Source organism: Melopsittacus undulatus, chromosome 1, assembly GCF_012275295.1.
Source record: "Melopsittacus undulatus isolate bMelUnd1 chromosome 1, bMelUnd1.mat.Z, whole genome shotgun sequence".
In the NCBI taxonomy this organism is placed as follows: Eukaryota; Metazoa; Chordata; class Aves; order Psittaciformes; family Psittaculidae; genus Melopsittacus; species Melopsittacus undulatus.
The window spans coordinates 55,741,071-55,758,352 of record NC_047527.1 but is presented as its reverse complement, the minus strand read 5'-3'; the positions used below and the strand labels follow the sequence as shown (position 1 = coordinate 55,758,352).

General features: G+C 35.5%; 1 protein-coding gene across 2 annotated transcripts in view; it reads right to left on the bottom strand.

Moving 5' to 3' along the window:
* LOC101868169 (cadherin-7) overlaps positions 1–17,282 on the bottom strand; it is an 83,742-nt gene that overhangs the window by 23,678 nt on the left and 42,782 nt on the right. The window contains exons 4-6 of one of the 2 annotated variants that reach the window (XM_005153453.3): positions 12,614–12,733; positions 10,288–10,455; positions 8,748–8,935 (exon numbers count right to left, since the gene is read on the bottom strand). In XM_005153453.3, the coding sequence (XP_005153510.1) occupies positions 8,748–8,935; positions 10,288–10,455; positions 12,614–12,733 (476 nt within the window). The remainder of the gene's footprint in view (positions 1–8,747; positions 8,936–10,287; positions 10,456–12,613; positions 12,734–17,282) is intronic. The other variant, XM_031052833.2, reaches the window with a different exon arrangement.

Sequence of the window (17,282 nt, the reverse complement as noted above, 5' to 3'; positions counted from 1 at the left end):
CATTCTTTATTTGACTGAAGTACAGGAGTGTTATACTAGCAGAGGATATGCAAAGCTCACTTTCATTAGGTATTTCCTCATTGAGAAGAATGAACAAGTAATGATATAGATGCATATTCTGAGCAGGCTTGCTCACTAAGTGTTGGTTTTACCTTCTCTAACTTAGCCATGTACATCGGAGAAAATCACCATATAGTGCTTACTATGAGTATAGCAAAATTCTTCTAGAGAAGAAATTACACATCTACTTTTGAATGCTTATTTTTCACCAGTCACTGGTAAGGATGTCTCAGTAACTAGAAGTAAACATCTGCTTTCAGTGACATGAATCCTGCCCTAGGTTTACTTTAGATACCTACTGGTATCCAGTGCTATTGATAGTTTTCAAAAGCTATAAATGTCTTTTAAAATTAAAAATAAATAAATAATAATTTAATAATATATAATATATATAGTAAAATATAATATAATAATAAAATATAATATAATAATAAAATATAATAATAATGTAATTTAATATATATAACATATACAGCGGGAAAGAGTTGGCATTTAGAAGAGGGAAGTATGGATTGTCAGAAAGTTTTTAAAACATCAAATGTAGTGTGCTAAACAGGTGCAATATTATTGTTTTATTTTAGTTCTTTGAAACAGAGTTTATCTCCTGTGGGGTGTGATAATCTCTAAGAACTCTGCATTCATCCTCAGATCCAGTAGTGCATACACAGGCAGCAGGCTTTGAAGCAAAATATAATCTTAAAAATGAAACAAAACCTCTAAAATATAATTAACATGCAAGAGTTCTTGACCTAGTGGAAATGTGTCAACAGTTCAATGATAATATAATGAAGACACTACATACTACAGACATTACAGAAAGACTGAAAAAATGAACTGAGAAGATTTCCTCTTTTTTTTGTTTCTTCTTATTATCACTAATGTCTGTTATATAGAGAGTATTACTTAACTGGCCTTTGGATCATACCTTCATTATTTCTTGCTGTAACAAAAGGACAAGATTCCAGTAATGGAATACCAAGTTAACAGACTACTATAAATCACTGTATCAGTGTTGAAGGTTAAATGGACAATGTATACTTCAGTCCTTCAGTACAGTGAATAGAACTTGACAGCTTCATTAATATCTGTGCATTAGTGTTATCTGATTAGATTCTGTGCAGGATCCATTCATCTTTCTCTCATATGGAGGTTTGTGAGGTCCTTTTTGGTTTTGGTTTGTTTTGTAGTTTTTTTTTCCTTTTAAGGGGCAAGAATTTTATCCTATCTGAAGGAAATTACAAAACAAGTCATCTATACTACAGGAGCTGGATATGAAGTTATCGTCCACAGGAAGCCCATTTTTTGTAATGTCCATCTCTTATCATATGGTAACTTTGTTATAATGTGCTTTTTAGAGGTGAACATCCCATTTTTAAGTCCATCTTAGGTTTTATATTGAAAACTGCAGTACATCAAAAAAACACACATTATCTCTCAAAGGAACCATGGAAGCCTCAAGCTCTTAACATTGTAAACTCCAGTAAAGAATTAAAAGAAAAAAATTCTAACTGAAAAAAAAGTGAAATGGTAAATGTAATAGAAGGATAGCTTTTTCACTTAAAAGGTTTTGCATAAGCCCCTTATTTTTATAATCGTTAGTATTGCTCTTGGAATGAACCCAGGTTTTAGAACAATCACTTAGCAGTCAGTTTCTATGACAAAGTACATTGCAACACAATTTTCGCATCTTGTCATCTAACATACAAGTTGGCCTGTGATATTGGTGGTAGGTCTGTGCATTGAGGGGAAAAAAAAATAAGCCAAAGTGAGCAAGATCTCTGCCAAGGAAAAATCTTCATAATGCTTGCCCCTTGCTCTAGTAAGACATGACAACCCTCTCTCTACAGTCTTCAGGCTTCTTGTTTTTTGCACTTAAGTCTTCTGCAATCTCTCCATAGACTTCCAAATGGTTTGAATCAGATCTCATAACCTTCCAAAAAGTCATGTATGATACATCTAATAAAAATAGATTTTGCAGCCTTTTTTATTATTCAATCAACATTACTATTTTAAGCACCAAGTATATGAAAGGTGTAGGTGGATAGAGATCATCTATCAGGTTTTTATTTTAAGATTTTTTGTTACTAAACTATTATTATTACTGAAGTCTAAGTATAGCCTGCAACTTTGTGAATAAAGTGAGGTCTGTACTTATACAAGGCATATTTCTGTACATTATTTTTAGGAATTATGCTATAAACTACAAACAATACGGTCTTGCATGTGCATTTTGCTTAGAGGGTGAAGCCAGGATTTCATTCATGTGTATTACAATCAGGTTTCTGTGAACATTCATCATGAGTTCCCTTTGAAATTGCACACACATAGGTTTGCATAGACACTTCAGAATTTGTTGTATTAAATAACTGAATCAGCATTCATTTCCACAATCATTTCTATAATTTGAAGGCTGATAAGACAAAGACAAATCCAATACATTTTTAAAAATTTTAATATATTCAGAAAAATTACACTTTTCTTCCAAAAACTCTCACCACTGTGAAGTGTATCTATGCAAATTGTGGGAGCCCTTACTAACAGAGCATTGATAGCAGAATGTACTTTACAAATGAAACCACAGGAAGGAATTGATCCTACTCCACAGATGGAAAACTGAGTCACAGTATGAATCAGGATAAAATTTTCAAATACTTCTAAGAAATATAAATACCCAAATCCTTTTCAAAAGTACAAAATATTATTTTTCTTTTTTTCTGAAAAGATCACCTAAAATGGTTGTTTTCCTAAACCCTGCTTAAAAGTAACTTACACATGTAATTTAGCTTTCTTAGGAATTCACTACAGAGAGTGCGCCTACAGGGTGGAGAATAGCCAAACTCTAACACTATTTGCAACATCAGAACTCTAGCACAAAGTTTGAGTAGGTGGTATCTTTAGACTTCTCTGTACAGGATAAAAATAAAGGAAGAACTTTTTTTCTTTTTCACTTGACAAGTGAGAACTTCTCTGTTACATATTATTATTATTATTAACTATGAGACAAAGTTGGAAAAGAAAAAAAAAGTTGGAAGGTTTTCACAGCGACTTAAACTCCTAGGCAACAAATTGTGTGAACATAGCAGGTTACAGGAAAAGACCCTCACTAGTACCCACCACTGACCCACCCATCCTGTAAGCTGAGAATACTGCTCTGAACTGTGCATGTGGATCCCATTCACTTGTTTGCATCACTTGCTGGAAAAGATTGTCTTTTAGCATTTTTCATACCTTTTACAGGTTGGAAACAGAGCTTGGCATCCTAAAAACAACTTAAGCACTTTTATATACCATCCTAGATACATGTTGGACAAAATTTTTGCATTTGAATTCAGCTAACATATTGCTGAAGATGGTAGAATTTATCTTTTAGTGCAAATAACCAAGTAAATGGTTAAATACTGAATTTTGCTAGCTCCTTTCATATGATGAAATTATAGCTTCACTGATCTCACAAAAAAAAATCAATTCTACCCAGATTTAACCTCCTGTTATTATTTAAGCCATAAATTCATACACAAAAGTTAGTCCTTGTCTCAAAGAAAATTTTTAAAAAGTTGGGGGTTTTTTTGTACTTAAGAAACTTGCTGGAATACATAAATTTCACACGTAATTCATTTAACATTTTTTCAAATATCTTAACCAGCACAAAAGCAAATCAGTTGTCATGAGTGTGTGAGAAAACACATAGCAGCAAATATTGTACAATGGTACATACATGATCCTTAGTTGTAGGCATAACATAGTACAATCCTACTGTTTTCTCTTTGGAGGGATAAAGACCAGATGAATGAAAACACAGAGAAAGTATTCCTTATCTGATACGGTATGGTCAAGAGAGTTATTATGAGTACCAGCTTATTTTCAAAATGTTACCTTGAACTGAGACTTAGTCTAATAGCTAGCATATACAAACATTGGGTGGTAGGCATCAACAGGACCAGCATATTTGGGAACATGTAATCCTCAGTCCTTCCAGGGCTATAAAATAATGAGAACTACAACTACTATTTGAAAAATAACACTGTTCTCAAAATGTTTAGTGGAAAATCCATCCTGAATAAACCATGTAAACCAAAGAGATACATGGATTTAGCAATGCAGAAGAGATACACAAAGGAAAAATACACTCCATATTTTGATGAATATCGCTTTTAGAGTAAATCCATTATTTTTTTTCTGTTGACTTTTGATGCTTTGAAATCTCTGTGTCTCTGGGTGCAGAGAAGAAATGTGTTCAAATGTGCATAGAAAAAGAAAACCCAAACCAAATTAAAAATTAAACACACCCATATCTCATTCCCTGATTTCTCACCTTTCAAAACAATATATGAATTACTCAAGTTTATTATACACAAGTAATCCTGGGAAATACCCAAACCCACAATAATTTTCTAGTATCAAGATTCTTTGTATCTCTCTATTTTTACAAAAGTTTGTTTTCCTGAATTTATATAGAGAAATAATTTATTTGCAATTTTTGTTGACCCCTGGCATTTTTTTTCATATTCCATACACTTGGAACATACAAAAGTCCTTCTTTGCTCACTGAATTCTTACATATCACTTCCCTAAATTTTTTTTTACAAAATTTTTCTTTTTTACTTGGTGCACACTATGTGTTAAAAAAAATAAATTCTTAGTTTCTAGTGAGGAAGTCAGTTTTGCAAGTTATCCCAAAATGGTTATCTTTCTAAAAACAGAATGTAAAATCCTCAGTTTCTGTGTGGAATTCCAATAACCAAGTGACACACTTTCTCTACAACATCCAGCACAAAAATGAATGGAGCAGTGCCTTCATCTTCTCAGATACTGGCAGCGTGGTTCATGCCTAGCATGTTCATTTGTATGTATGGTTACAGCAAAAGTGTGCAGAGTTAAAGCATACATCTGCATTTAGAACCAAAATGTGTATTTTCAGAAGTTTTGCTTTGGAATTTTACTGCTTAACATGTACCCAGATGTGTCACCTGAACATATAAATACACAAGAATTAGAAAAGTTGGGCATACATTTCAAGTCTGAGCTGTTTCTCAATGCTTCAGCTGATATCAGGAGCATGAAAAGGAGGGTGTTAACTGCAGTTAGAGGTGTACAGAACATCATGTGCCAGATAGTAAAATGTTTAGGCAGGTTCCAGGCTACAGATCTATTTTTTTTCCCTGACTCTTCACTAACAAGCACACATTATCATGCAGGGATAACCATTGCCCAACTCTGCAATGATCTAGTAGGTAAGGCTCGGTGATTTAAGCCTGTTTAACCTGCATACATTGTTACTGATGGCTTGCTGCATATTTGTTCTCCAAGTTTTTGCCTTGAAAAAAGATTATTCACATTATATATATTAGTGAATAATCTGTCAAAAGTGCTGAGCATCCTCTATCTATAGATGCTTATCCACTCTCAGGAGGTGTTCAGGAAATCAGAACATTAGCCCATTGATTTGCAACATCATGGAGTATTAACTTTTTTCAAAGGAAAAATCTTACTGAATTTTTATACCGCTTTACAAAGGAATTCACAGAATCATAGACTTGTATGGGTTGCAACGGACCTTCAAACATCAGGTAATTGAATCCCTCTGCTATGAGCAGCAGCATCTTCAACTAGATCAAGTTGCCCAGAACTGCATCCAGCCTGGCCTTGAACATCTCCAGGGATAGGGTATCTACCACGTCTCTGGGCAACGTGTTCCAGTATTTACCACCCTCATTGTAAAGAATTTTATCCTCACATTCAGCCTGAATCTTCCCTGTTATAGTTTAAAAACATTGCCCCTTGTCCTATTGCAACAGGCCCTGCTAAAATTGATGCGCTAGAGGAGGAAAACCTAACCAAAACCAAAAGAAAAAAAAAACACAACTGGTAAATGAAATTTACAAAGATTAAAGAGTATATAGGGAAGAAAAATTTGTTATGGGATCATATTAACCACAATAGGTCCTTATTCAGGCATAATTACACTTTTCCTAAAATGCCGTCAGTCCCACATTTTAGGGGGTATTAAATTGCTTAGCAGAGTTAGTGCTATAGATGCAGTATTGACACTGCCAAGCATTCACACATTAGGAGTGTGAAATGAGAGAAGAGATTTTCTGATCAAGGTGTTGCTTTGGTATTTGGTTGGTTTTTTTTTTTCCTGTTCACTTCAAAATTTATTTTTTCTTACAAAATATTGCGGCATATATTTATTTTGTAAAAGGGTACTCTAAAATATGTTGCAGCTAGGTAAGAATGATGATATTTAAAATGCTTAAGATAAACAATTTTTAATTTTAAAATGTTATTTTTCTAACTGTACATATAGGTACATAAGAAGAAGAAGCAATATTTCCTTAAATATTTCCATATTTTTGAAATATTTTTTACACTACATTATTTTGTAAACAATTATTTTTACTGACCAATTTGATGGCCTTCTATGGTGGGGCTATGGAAATGATGGTCACAGATAGAGCAGTTGATGTCACCTTGTGCAAAACATTCGACAGTGTCCCATATGACATCCTTGTCTCTAAATTGGAGAGACATTAATTTGATAGGTGGACCACTAGGTGAATAAAGAACTGGCTGGATGGCTGCATGCAAAGAGTTGTGGTCAATAGCTCAATGCCCATCTGGAAACCAGTAACGAGTGGTGTCCCTCAGGGATCGGTGTTGGGACCGGTCTTGTTTAACATCTTTGTCGGTGACATGGACAGTGGGATTGAGTGTGCCCTCAGCAAGTTTGCCGATGACACCAAGCTGTGTGGTTTGGTTGATACACTGGAGGGAAGGAATGCCATCCAGAGGGACCTTGGCACACTTGTGAGGTGGGCTGATGCCAACCTCATGAAGTTTAACCATGCCAAGTGCAAGGTCCTACACTTGGGTTGGAGCAATCCCAGGCACAGCTACAGGTTGGGCAGAGAAGAGATTCAGAGCAGCCCTGCGGAGAAGGACTTGGGGGGGGTTGGTGTCCTGGTTTGAGCAGTAGCAGTCATTTTTTCTCCTTCTTGGTAGCTGGTGCAGTGCTGTGTTTTGACTTTCGGGCTAAGAACGGTTGCTGATAGCAAGTATGTTTTGAGTTACTGCTCAAATGTTTAGTTTGCTCAAGGCTTTTTCTGAGCTCATGCTCTGCCAGGGAGGAGGGGAGGCTGGGAGGAAGGAGAGACAGGACACCTGACCCAGGCTGACCAAAGAAGTATTCCATACCATAGCACGTCATACCCAGGATGTAGCCAGGAGAGACCCGGAAGGGCTGGAGCTCTGGGGGGATGGAGGAGGTATCGGTCAGTGCTCAGTCGGTCAGGGTGGGGTGAGTTATGGGTCGGTGGGTGGTGAGGTATTGTATTCTCTTCACTTGTTATTTGCCTTATCATTATTATTTGTAGTAGTAGCGGCAGTAGTGATTTATGTTATACCTTAGCTATTAAACCGTTCTTATCTCAATCCGTGGGGGCTACATTCTTTGGATTCTCCTTCCTAACTCTCCGGGAGTTGGGGGAGTGAATGAACGATCTGTGTGTGGACTTGATTTAATCTACGACAGTTTGTTGACTGGAAAATGAACATGAGCCGGCTTTAGTGTGTGCTCGCAGCCCAGAAAGCGAGACATATTCTGGGCTGCATCAAAAGAAGCGTGACCAGCAGTTTGAAGGAGGTGATCCTGCCCCTCTACTCTGCTCTCGTGAGACCTCACTTGGAGTACTGTGTGCAGTTCTGGTGCCCTCAACACAAAAAGGACACAGAACTGTTAGAATAAGTCCAGAGAAAGGGCCACAAGTATGATCAGGGAACTGGAGCACCTCCTGTATGAAGACAGGCTGAGAAAGTTAGGGCTGCTCAGTCTGGAGAAGAGAAGGCTGCGTGGAGACCTCATAGCAGCCTTCCAGCATCTGAAGGGGGCCTACAGGGATGCTGGCAAGGGACTATTCATTAGGGACTGTAGTGATAGGACAAGGGGTAACGGGTTGAAACTTAAACAGCAGAGGTTTAGATTGGATCTAAGGAAGAAAGTCTTTACTGTGAGGATGGTGAGGTACTGGAAGGGGTTGCCCAGGGAGGTAGTGAATGCTCCATCCCTGGCAGTGTTCAAGGCCAGGTTGGATGAAGCCTTGGTTGATATGGTTTAGTGTGAGGTGTCCGTGCCCATGGGAGGGGGTTGGAACTAGGTTATCTTAAAGTCCTTTCCAACCCTAAGTATTCTATGATTCTATATGTAATTTTAACATTAGTAATATGTGCTTTCTGAATAGAGCAGTATCAACTAAAGAAATATAATTTAATTGTTTTGTTTAATTGTTTTGGTTTAATTATGTTTGGGATCTATTTTGCATTTGGAGCTTGCATTTTTTACTATAAAACATATTTTCACATTTTCTCTTTATTACCAGAACAAATGAGATGAAAGCTTAGATTCCCATCCTAACTTGTTTGTGCAGGAGCTTTAAACACACCCTCACTCCCCAACCCCCCCCCCCCAAAAAAAAAGAAGATACGGCTATTGACAGAAAAATACACACAATAATTTTCAGTGTAAATCATTAAAAAGCTCAAAAATCACAAACTTACAGAAATGCAGATGAAATATGCCAATGAAAACTTTTACAGGAGATAAGGCTTTTAGAAACAAAAGCTTGTACTCTCATTGCCTGCCCTCATATTATACAAATACAGATCAAATCAGTGAGAAAAGTCAGACTTACCTTCTGAATTGTTATGATTCCCTCCTGAGTGTCTTTGTCAACAGAAATTTTAAACACTCCCAAGCCATCACCATCCACAATCTTATACTCCATTTCAGCATTAGGTCCCACATCTGCATCTGCAGCTTTTATTCTGGCCACCACAGAAGCCACTGGCAAAGACTCTGGGACATTATACTGGTATGATCCTGTGAAATAAAAAAACCCATAAAATTAATGAATTTAAAGCCTTTTGTGACTATAGGGTAAAAAAAAATAAAAAATACCAAAACAAAGCAAAACAAACAAACAAAATAACCACCAAAACCAGACCTGTTAAAATTTACCTTTGTTTAAAACACTTAAATATTTACTTGGGCTACCAGAATATATTCTTCAGTTTAAAATAGAATTTCTCTGTTTTTTGCTAGGTTTTCCTTATGATGGATTCTAATTACTATGGCCATAATTTCTTCATATGATGAGAAAAGTACAAGGCAAAGATGCAGAAACATAATTCCAAACTTAAGTGCAAATCATTAGGTGAATGCCTGCTACAGATTTCCAATGCAGAAAATGTTTTACTTTTTTTCCATAAAAGGGGAAACAAAGCAAGTCAAATAATAGCAACATAAACTCTTATTATTTCATAACTGTGCATCTTGATTAGGCAGTTTGCAATCTGAATATGACCAGAAATAGTTATACATTAATTTCTTTAAACAGTAAGTACATCATCTGCATTCTTGATAATTACAGCTTTTCATTCAAGTAGAAAATTATATATATGCCATCAAAAGGGTATGTAAGTGCAATCTGTAGCCAATAACACCCTCACCTTCAAAAATAACTTCAGTTAGTCTACTATTTCAATCATTTTGTGGCTTGAAATAATCTATTACATACAGATCTATTTTTTATATCATTGGAGGTGAAGCTGGAGAGGACATGAATATATTATTCACATTATTTTGATTCTACTTAGCAAGGACTTTTTACTATAAGAAAGCACCCCAGACAGAATTCTCTTAATAAACAGAGCTCTTCAGGTTTGAACATACAACCGTGCTTGCTTCTTTAGGATGAGAATTACCCTGTTCAAAGAGAGTAAATGGAAGGAAGATAACTTTCTGGTGCTTATGCAATTAACATCTTGGCAAACACCCTATGCACAAGGTAAATCCTGCTAAAAATGTCAAAGGAGTATGAAGAGTCAAGAACTATACATTCTGAAATCTAAATATCTATCAAGGTGTATCTTTTTTTGTCTTTATTTCTAGAGAGGAAGCAAATACATCAATAAATGTACCTGCTGTACATCATTTCATTTTAAATGATCTGAAATGCAGTATGTAAAGAAAAAAGATTCTTCCAATGTAGTAGTAGTAATGATAATCATGATAATAAAAGCAACAATAATAATAATACACCTTGCTATCAGTGATTCACAAAGTACTTAACATGGAAGCTAAGAACTCTTTTTTTAGAACTAGCATGATGTAAAGAAAATAACAATATTTACAAATAATATTACAAGTCATATCTTCACAAAGTAACCTACGTCGTGGAAAGCGAGGTGGGTTGTCATTAACATCAGTCAGAGTGACAGTTACAGATGTAGTCCCTGATAATCCACCATTTTGCCCAACCATGTCCTTTGCTTGAATAACTAGTAGGTATTGGTCCTTGGCTTCTCTATCCATATTCGGAAGGGCAGTCTTTATAACACCTGCAGTAACACATGTCAGTGGTTTAGCAAGCAAATACGTTACTGTGAAAGCTGGATTTGCCTTTAAAAGGCAGCAGCAGAGCAATGATTGCAACAAAAGAAGAACAAATTAATTTCAACATTAATATTTCAGTTTTTGACTAGGAGCTGAACTTATTTTTAGTCACCAAAATGCACCAGTTTTTATTTAGTACAACTTTATTCGGGTAATGCCATATATGACTTTGCTTTCTAAATATCTTCTCCCTGAACTATAAAATTTGTAATAATTTGGATAGCACTCCCCTCCCTGGAAGATGCTACCTTCTGTGTTTGATTTCCAACTCTTTTTTAGAGCTAGGAAAAGAATATTTTGTATTAGTTTTTAAGGTTACAAGGTCAAGACTTATTTCACAATCTCTTGAATAATCATTGACCACATTAACTCTTAATAATTTTGATATCATATCACACTCTACATATCTATGTAATTATCTCATTTTACCGGGAGCATATATTTGCTCTAACAATATGCACTGCTAAAGCATTAGTATAATTAAGACTTTTTTTATTATTTATTAATCAAAATACTGTAATGTCTGAAATAGCTTTTGTTCTGTCCATTTGATGATCTGCAAACAATTTGTAGTTAATTGATCTGAAATGAAAAAAAAAAACGAAAGCTCCATGTTCAATCCTTTCAGTTCTGTTGCTATATATCAGAAAATAAATATGCCTTCTCAAATGTGATGACTTTATGAATATTTCATGCTCAGTACATAGTACAGCAGCTAACTTTGATTTCCAGAGAGGCAAACGTTTACTCCACCAGCACTTAGTGTCAGCAGCAAAGGAAATATAAACAAACTAAATAAAAGAGAGGTGCATTGGGACACATATCTCTTCATCTGAGAGTTGCTGAATGTTTAGTTAGAATTTTATTTCTTTCTTCACTTGCAAATGCAGGACTTACCATTAATCATCTCTGGGTTTAAAAGTTTTTTTCATAAACAGGCTGTTTGTCACTATTTCACCAATTTTACAAGCAATGCTAAAATGAAATTAATATACAATTTTATAATGTTATTGTTTCTGCACTGCTTTTTCTGATCTGCTGGCTTTTCTATCATAGTTAAATTGCCAGGCAATGTTAACCAATGATTTGGAAGATAATTATCATGCACACACGAATTCTGAGTATTGCATCAAAATGAAAAGGTATGCAAACATTTCAGTCTCAACCATTAAAGATTTTAACTTAGAAGAAACTATAATATTGTTGTGGATCTGTTGCAATATGAAGATAATTATATTACTTATATCTGCAAGTTCAGATGTTAAATAGCTTTGCCTTTTCATCATAGCATTGGGATTCAGGTCTGATTCACATCACAGGTTATGATAAATAGTGTAAATAGTTTGTTTCTGTTTTGTTCAGCTTGTCTTTCTCTGAAATAAAAAGTATAAATCTTTTCCATGTTGATGTAAGTGAAGGCTCAGGCACCAAACCCCACTGCGCAGAATGAGAACCTACTTTTCTATTCTGTGGAATGATACAGTAGAATGGGTAAAAGCTATTAAACTGGCAGAGGAATAAACGTTGCATTTTGTTGTGGCTTAAAGTATTCCTACAATTTCACTAAAATAGGAAAAAAATCTCACACCAGTAATATGCTTTGAAAGTGGTATCAAAATATTATATCAGATAAAGATAGAAATGTCCATGCTTTCTTTTTCAAACTAATAAAGATAAAATATTATTTCCCACAACAAAGCTTCAGTTTAAAAAGTAGAATGGAGAGATAAATCTATACTTAAAGAAATCAGACTATGTGACATTTAGGTATTACTAAAACAAACATCTCAAAAAAAAACTTGTTCACAGCATCTTGAAATTTTCATTGATCAGAAAGACAAGCAAAGTGGCAGATCATGGAGCTAGTAGATTGGCAAAATGATAAAAGTTCCCATTCCAGCAATGTCTGCTTATCACATAGCTCAGATGTGTCAATTTCATAATCTATTCTGGAAAATAATGGGTTAAAACAGCAACAAAAATATAAATCTATTCAATTATCCACAAGACCACACTAGTAAGTTCCAAGCAAGTTTTAATGCACTTCCTCCCAGTTCTCCCCACTACCCCCAGCATTACTGCAGACAGCTTATGGAAATTTACCTGTTTTTGGCTCCACAGAAAAGTAAGGTTGTCCTTGCAATATGCTGTAAACCACTCTAGCACTATTGCCGTAAGTAGGATCATCTGCATCAGTGGCCGTCACTTGAACCACAGAAGTACCTGCAAAATGTTTAAGGGACTATTGTACATGAAAGATCAAAAAATATGAACTATACTTCTTCAACATGCTGTGTCAATATATATCTGAAACAGTATGAGGTGGTGTTTTCACAAATATTCATGATTTCCATGCTGATTCATCTTAAAATATAAGGTCCTCTTTGTAAACCAGTAGTACCAGCTGTTACGGCATTCTGTCATTCTCTGCCTCTGGCTCACAGAAATAAAAAACATCTCACTCAGTAGCTCCCGCTCTCTATCTCTGTCTTTGGTTGGTAAAGTGTATATGAACAGTATTTCGTAAATGACAGTGATGCCTGAAGTATGCTTAAGTATGAAATACAGTAATAGCTTGCTTTTGAAGAAAAGCCTGCATGCTAAAATTGTAATGAATAGTTAAGAGATACAAATATACATATATATATGTTTATATATTTTGAGAATTGTACATACATATATATAAAATTAATTATAACCTATAAAATTATTTATTCTTTTTTGAAAAAATGGCTGAAGAATTTTTGTGTCAGCTCAGAGAAAAAGTGGTGAGAGATGTCTCCAAATTCCTTTTAAAAGTATCCATTTCCTTCAGTAATCTGCAATACTTCAATATCGATTGTGCTAATAATCTGCTGCATAAGCATTTCTTGAGCAAGAAATGCCTGTGTTGACAGGAGTAAGAAAGTGAAATGTCTAACTGGCTAGCAAGAAGGATATATTTTTGTGAGGATCTCATTCTGTATCTAGATCCTATTCATTATACTTTCAATGCCAGTTCCTATTTGTTTTGTTTTTACAGCAGCTCCTATTATGTATGCTGAGAAAATGATAAAACACTTGGAAGCCACAGCCTTGGCCATGGTCATCAACCTCTGGCAGCCAGAAAGTTCTATTTTTTCTCACAGGCAGATTGTCTGGAACATTGAGACCTTCCATTCAACAGCTCAGGGACTCATTTGGAGGTTAGGTTGCAAATTAATATTGTAGCAATTTGGCAAACAGCCAGAAAAGGTCTTCAGCAGAGGATCAGATCCCTTCATAAACTTAGCACAAGGATTTAGGCACAAGATTAGAGAAAAGTGTTTGTTAAGTGTTCATTTATCTGTAGAGTGTTCATTTTCCAAATTAACACATTTTTGACATGAGAGAATGAGACCAGAGAATTTAGAAATCACTCTTTAAGAACATACTGCAGCAGCAGGTGTCCAGGGTGAACATAACAGAAATTGTATTCTGGTCAGTTTTATTTGGACTTTTTCAGGAAATGGGTGTACAAAGTTCTGAAATTCTTTATGTCTGATCTAGTTATGTCCTCTGTCCATGTTCTTTGCCTTTACAGTTCTCAGTTGAGGATCACAAATGGGTCCTGGGACCAGCCTGAATGTTTGGAGAGGACCGAGTACAGCCCCCATAAAATGGTACAGATTACTAAAGATGGGATCTGCTTGAAGGAATTCTGACCAGAAGTGATCATTAATAAGGTAACCTTATTCACTTAAACTATGGCCTAGCTAACCCACATTCCTGATCTCTCTTCCCGAGTATCCATGACAAAGTATTATGATTGTAATTCTATTTTAATGCAATTTTTCTCTCTTTTGGACTGTCTAATATTTTCAGACAGAGAAAAGGTTATTCTCAACCTGAAATTTCACATGCAACTGTTAAGTAAATGGAAAGTTTAAAAAGAAAATTAGTGGTTAATCCATCAAGTCATTTATCAGTTATAGGACTTCAAATACATCAATTTTCTGTTCACCAGTAACTAAGAGGTTTGATTCAGTATGTCAAACTGATTTTACAGATCACTCTATAATGTAATTTCATACAGAGACCTATTTTAAACTTGCCAGAGTCTCTCCAGCTTTTGAGTACAAGGGTATCATAATGATTGTTTGACATCCTGTGTTCTTTGTGAAAGCCAGGCTTACCACATTTACAAAGTCCCTAAGCCCTGCCAGTGAAGCTTACAATGTCTGCAAATATTGGCAAAAGTGCTTATAAACCTCACACACTGTTACGTCTTTGCTCCTTGCTTTTGCTTCTGTCAAGGACTCCAGACCAACACAAGATCAAAGAAATTACAAACTCTGCAACCTCAACAGAGACATTTTGGAAATCCTGCAAGCTTAGAAGTGCTTGTTTGCTGTAAAAATCTATTGATGTAGCAAACAGACCTTCTACATTCCGTGAGATGAATGAAGTCAGTATCTTAATCTATTTGGCTCTCTCCTAAAGCACACAGATCCTTTAGAAAAGGTGGGGGTTTTTTTAAGGTAGAAATTCTAACACCAAAACTTTCTGCACTCATCCCGCTTGAGCATAATCAGCAACTGAAAGAAAGGATAATTTTCTTGTCCCTTTGTGCTAATCAGTTTCTCTCAAGCATCATGTGAGGAAAATCTTTTAAAGTGTCTGCTGCTGTCATTGTTTCTTTACCAGTTGCACAAAAAACTTTGAGCTTCCAGAAGTCCTATGCCTAGAGGGAGACTTTTGCACAATATATTTTTCTAAAAGAATATGCAAGCTAACATAAGTTATGCTAACTATGTGATAAGTCCTACATATGAGAAATCAATTCCAAGGAAATATCATGCATGGAAAGATCAGTATGTAAGATTTCCAGATAATTTCCCAGAGAAAACATATTTTTCTTGAAGAGCAGGAATTCCTTCAAGTTTATTGCAATTCAGAGATGTCTTTTTTTTTTTTTTTTTTGCAATGGATTGATGTCAAATTCATATGTTTATTTTCTTTAAAAAGAAAAACCCAAACACATGAGCTCTATAGATACTCATGGGTAGTCAAGAAATCTATAGATTGAGGAAAAATTGGTATTTACATAGTAGTTCCAACTACAAAGGGAGATTTTGTGTTCCTTCATTGAAATTAATCTTACTTCTATTCCTGAACATTTTGCACTACCTCATAACACAGGTGGTCAGCTGCCATACATATGTCCAAGATTAGGGCTTTTGGGCAAAAATAGGATTTTTTTTAGGGCTATTGAGACAGTCAACAAATAGCACCACACCTTCACTTCATCCAACTAAATGCCCCTGTAAATCTTGTTTATGGAAACCATGTTCAGAGCCCCAGACTGCAGGTGTAAAGAGGACACTATCCCTACCCCAGACTTTCATGAATGACTTGTTATAACCTGTAGCTTTACAACTAAGACTTTAATTATTTCTTAGTTTGTGTATCTGACACGGATTGAAAAAATAAATAGGGGCTTTTTGCTGAAAACATGTCCTTCCCTTTCAGATAATAATTCCTTTACAATTATTTTTCTCTTCAATTATGTCTTTATAACAAACTTGAATATCAGTTCATTAAAAATAATTCTACATGCAACAACTACGTAAACTTTTTCAGCAACTGCAGCAAATACTGAGGAAAACCATTGTTGCTTATCAAAGGGTGTTCAGCATGTTTCTTTGCTGATACTAACTAATAACACACTGAATTTTGTATGGCTGCCACAGATTTCTGGTTTTGGGGATGAGGGCTTTGTTTTTTTATTTTTGTTTTGTTATGGATCCCCCCCCCCCCTCCAGAATATTTAAGATATAATTTTTAGATTTTTAATCTAAACTTTATTAGATAGTGGTGGATATCACAAGATAGCAGCAATCTGGGAACTTGACCTTTTTAAGTTCTGATAGGAGGGCAGATAGAAAGGAGGTGTTTTTGCAGAGAGGACTGTGAATTTAGAACAGTATTTGTACCTCAATTTACCCAAGTCTCAATTCAGCAGTGTTTACTGCAAGTTGCAGAGACCATCTTTTTTGTGTTAGGGTAAGACAAACTGATTGGTAAAGTTTATTTTGAGGTTAAAGTCCTTTTTAAATCTCTGAGTTTATTCTGTTAGAACTTTTTCTAAAAATCTCACTAGTCCCTTTTGTGATATTTTGCAAAACTTCTAAAATTAGTTTGCCCGAGGAATGCTTATGTGACTGTTTTAACATTAGTGAAATCATTTAAGGCAAAACTGGTTTCTAAAACTAGAAGAACTTAACAAATGCTTATTTTTGAAACTACACAAACCCTTATCAAGTCAATTGTAGTCACATTAACAGCTGAAAAATAGACCTCTAAAAGCAGTCAGTTATTAAAAGCATCGCCTGATATCAATTCATGATGCATAATATGCCTAATACACAAGACAGTTCCATGATGGCATCACATTTCTGCATCACATCACTTGCTACTATAAATATTAAACATTTTTACTATCAAATTATCCACAATACCTGCTGAATTCTTACATGCAACAGCCCAGCCTGGTTCTCGTTTTTCTTCTGCCACTGGCCTTCACCCAGACCTCATGCAGCAATACCTCCACAGCTTTTCCCCTCCAGGAGTGTGAAGAATAAGAGACAGCACCTGGAGGCAGTTCTTATCCTTTTCACTACCTCCCTGTCCTCCCACAGCCTCATTAGGTAACCTTCACTTGGGAACAAAGCCCAAGACTGGTTCCAGCCCAGCTGCAAGGTCATATAAGGTGAAGCAGAGGGGACTTGTATCTGGAGACACTCTCCATTCA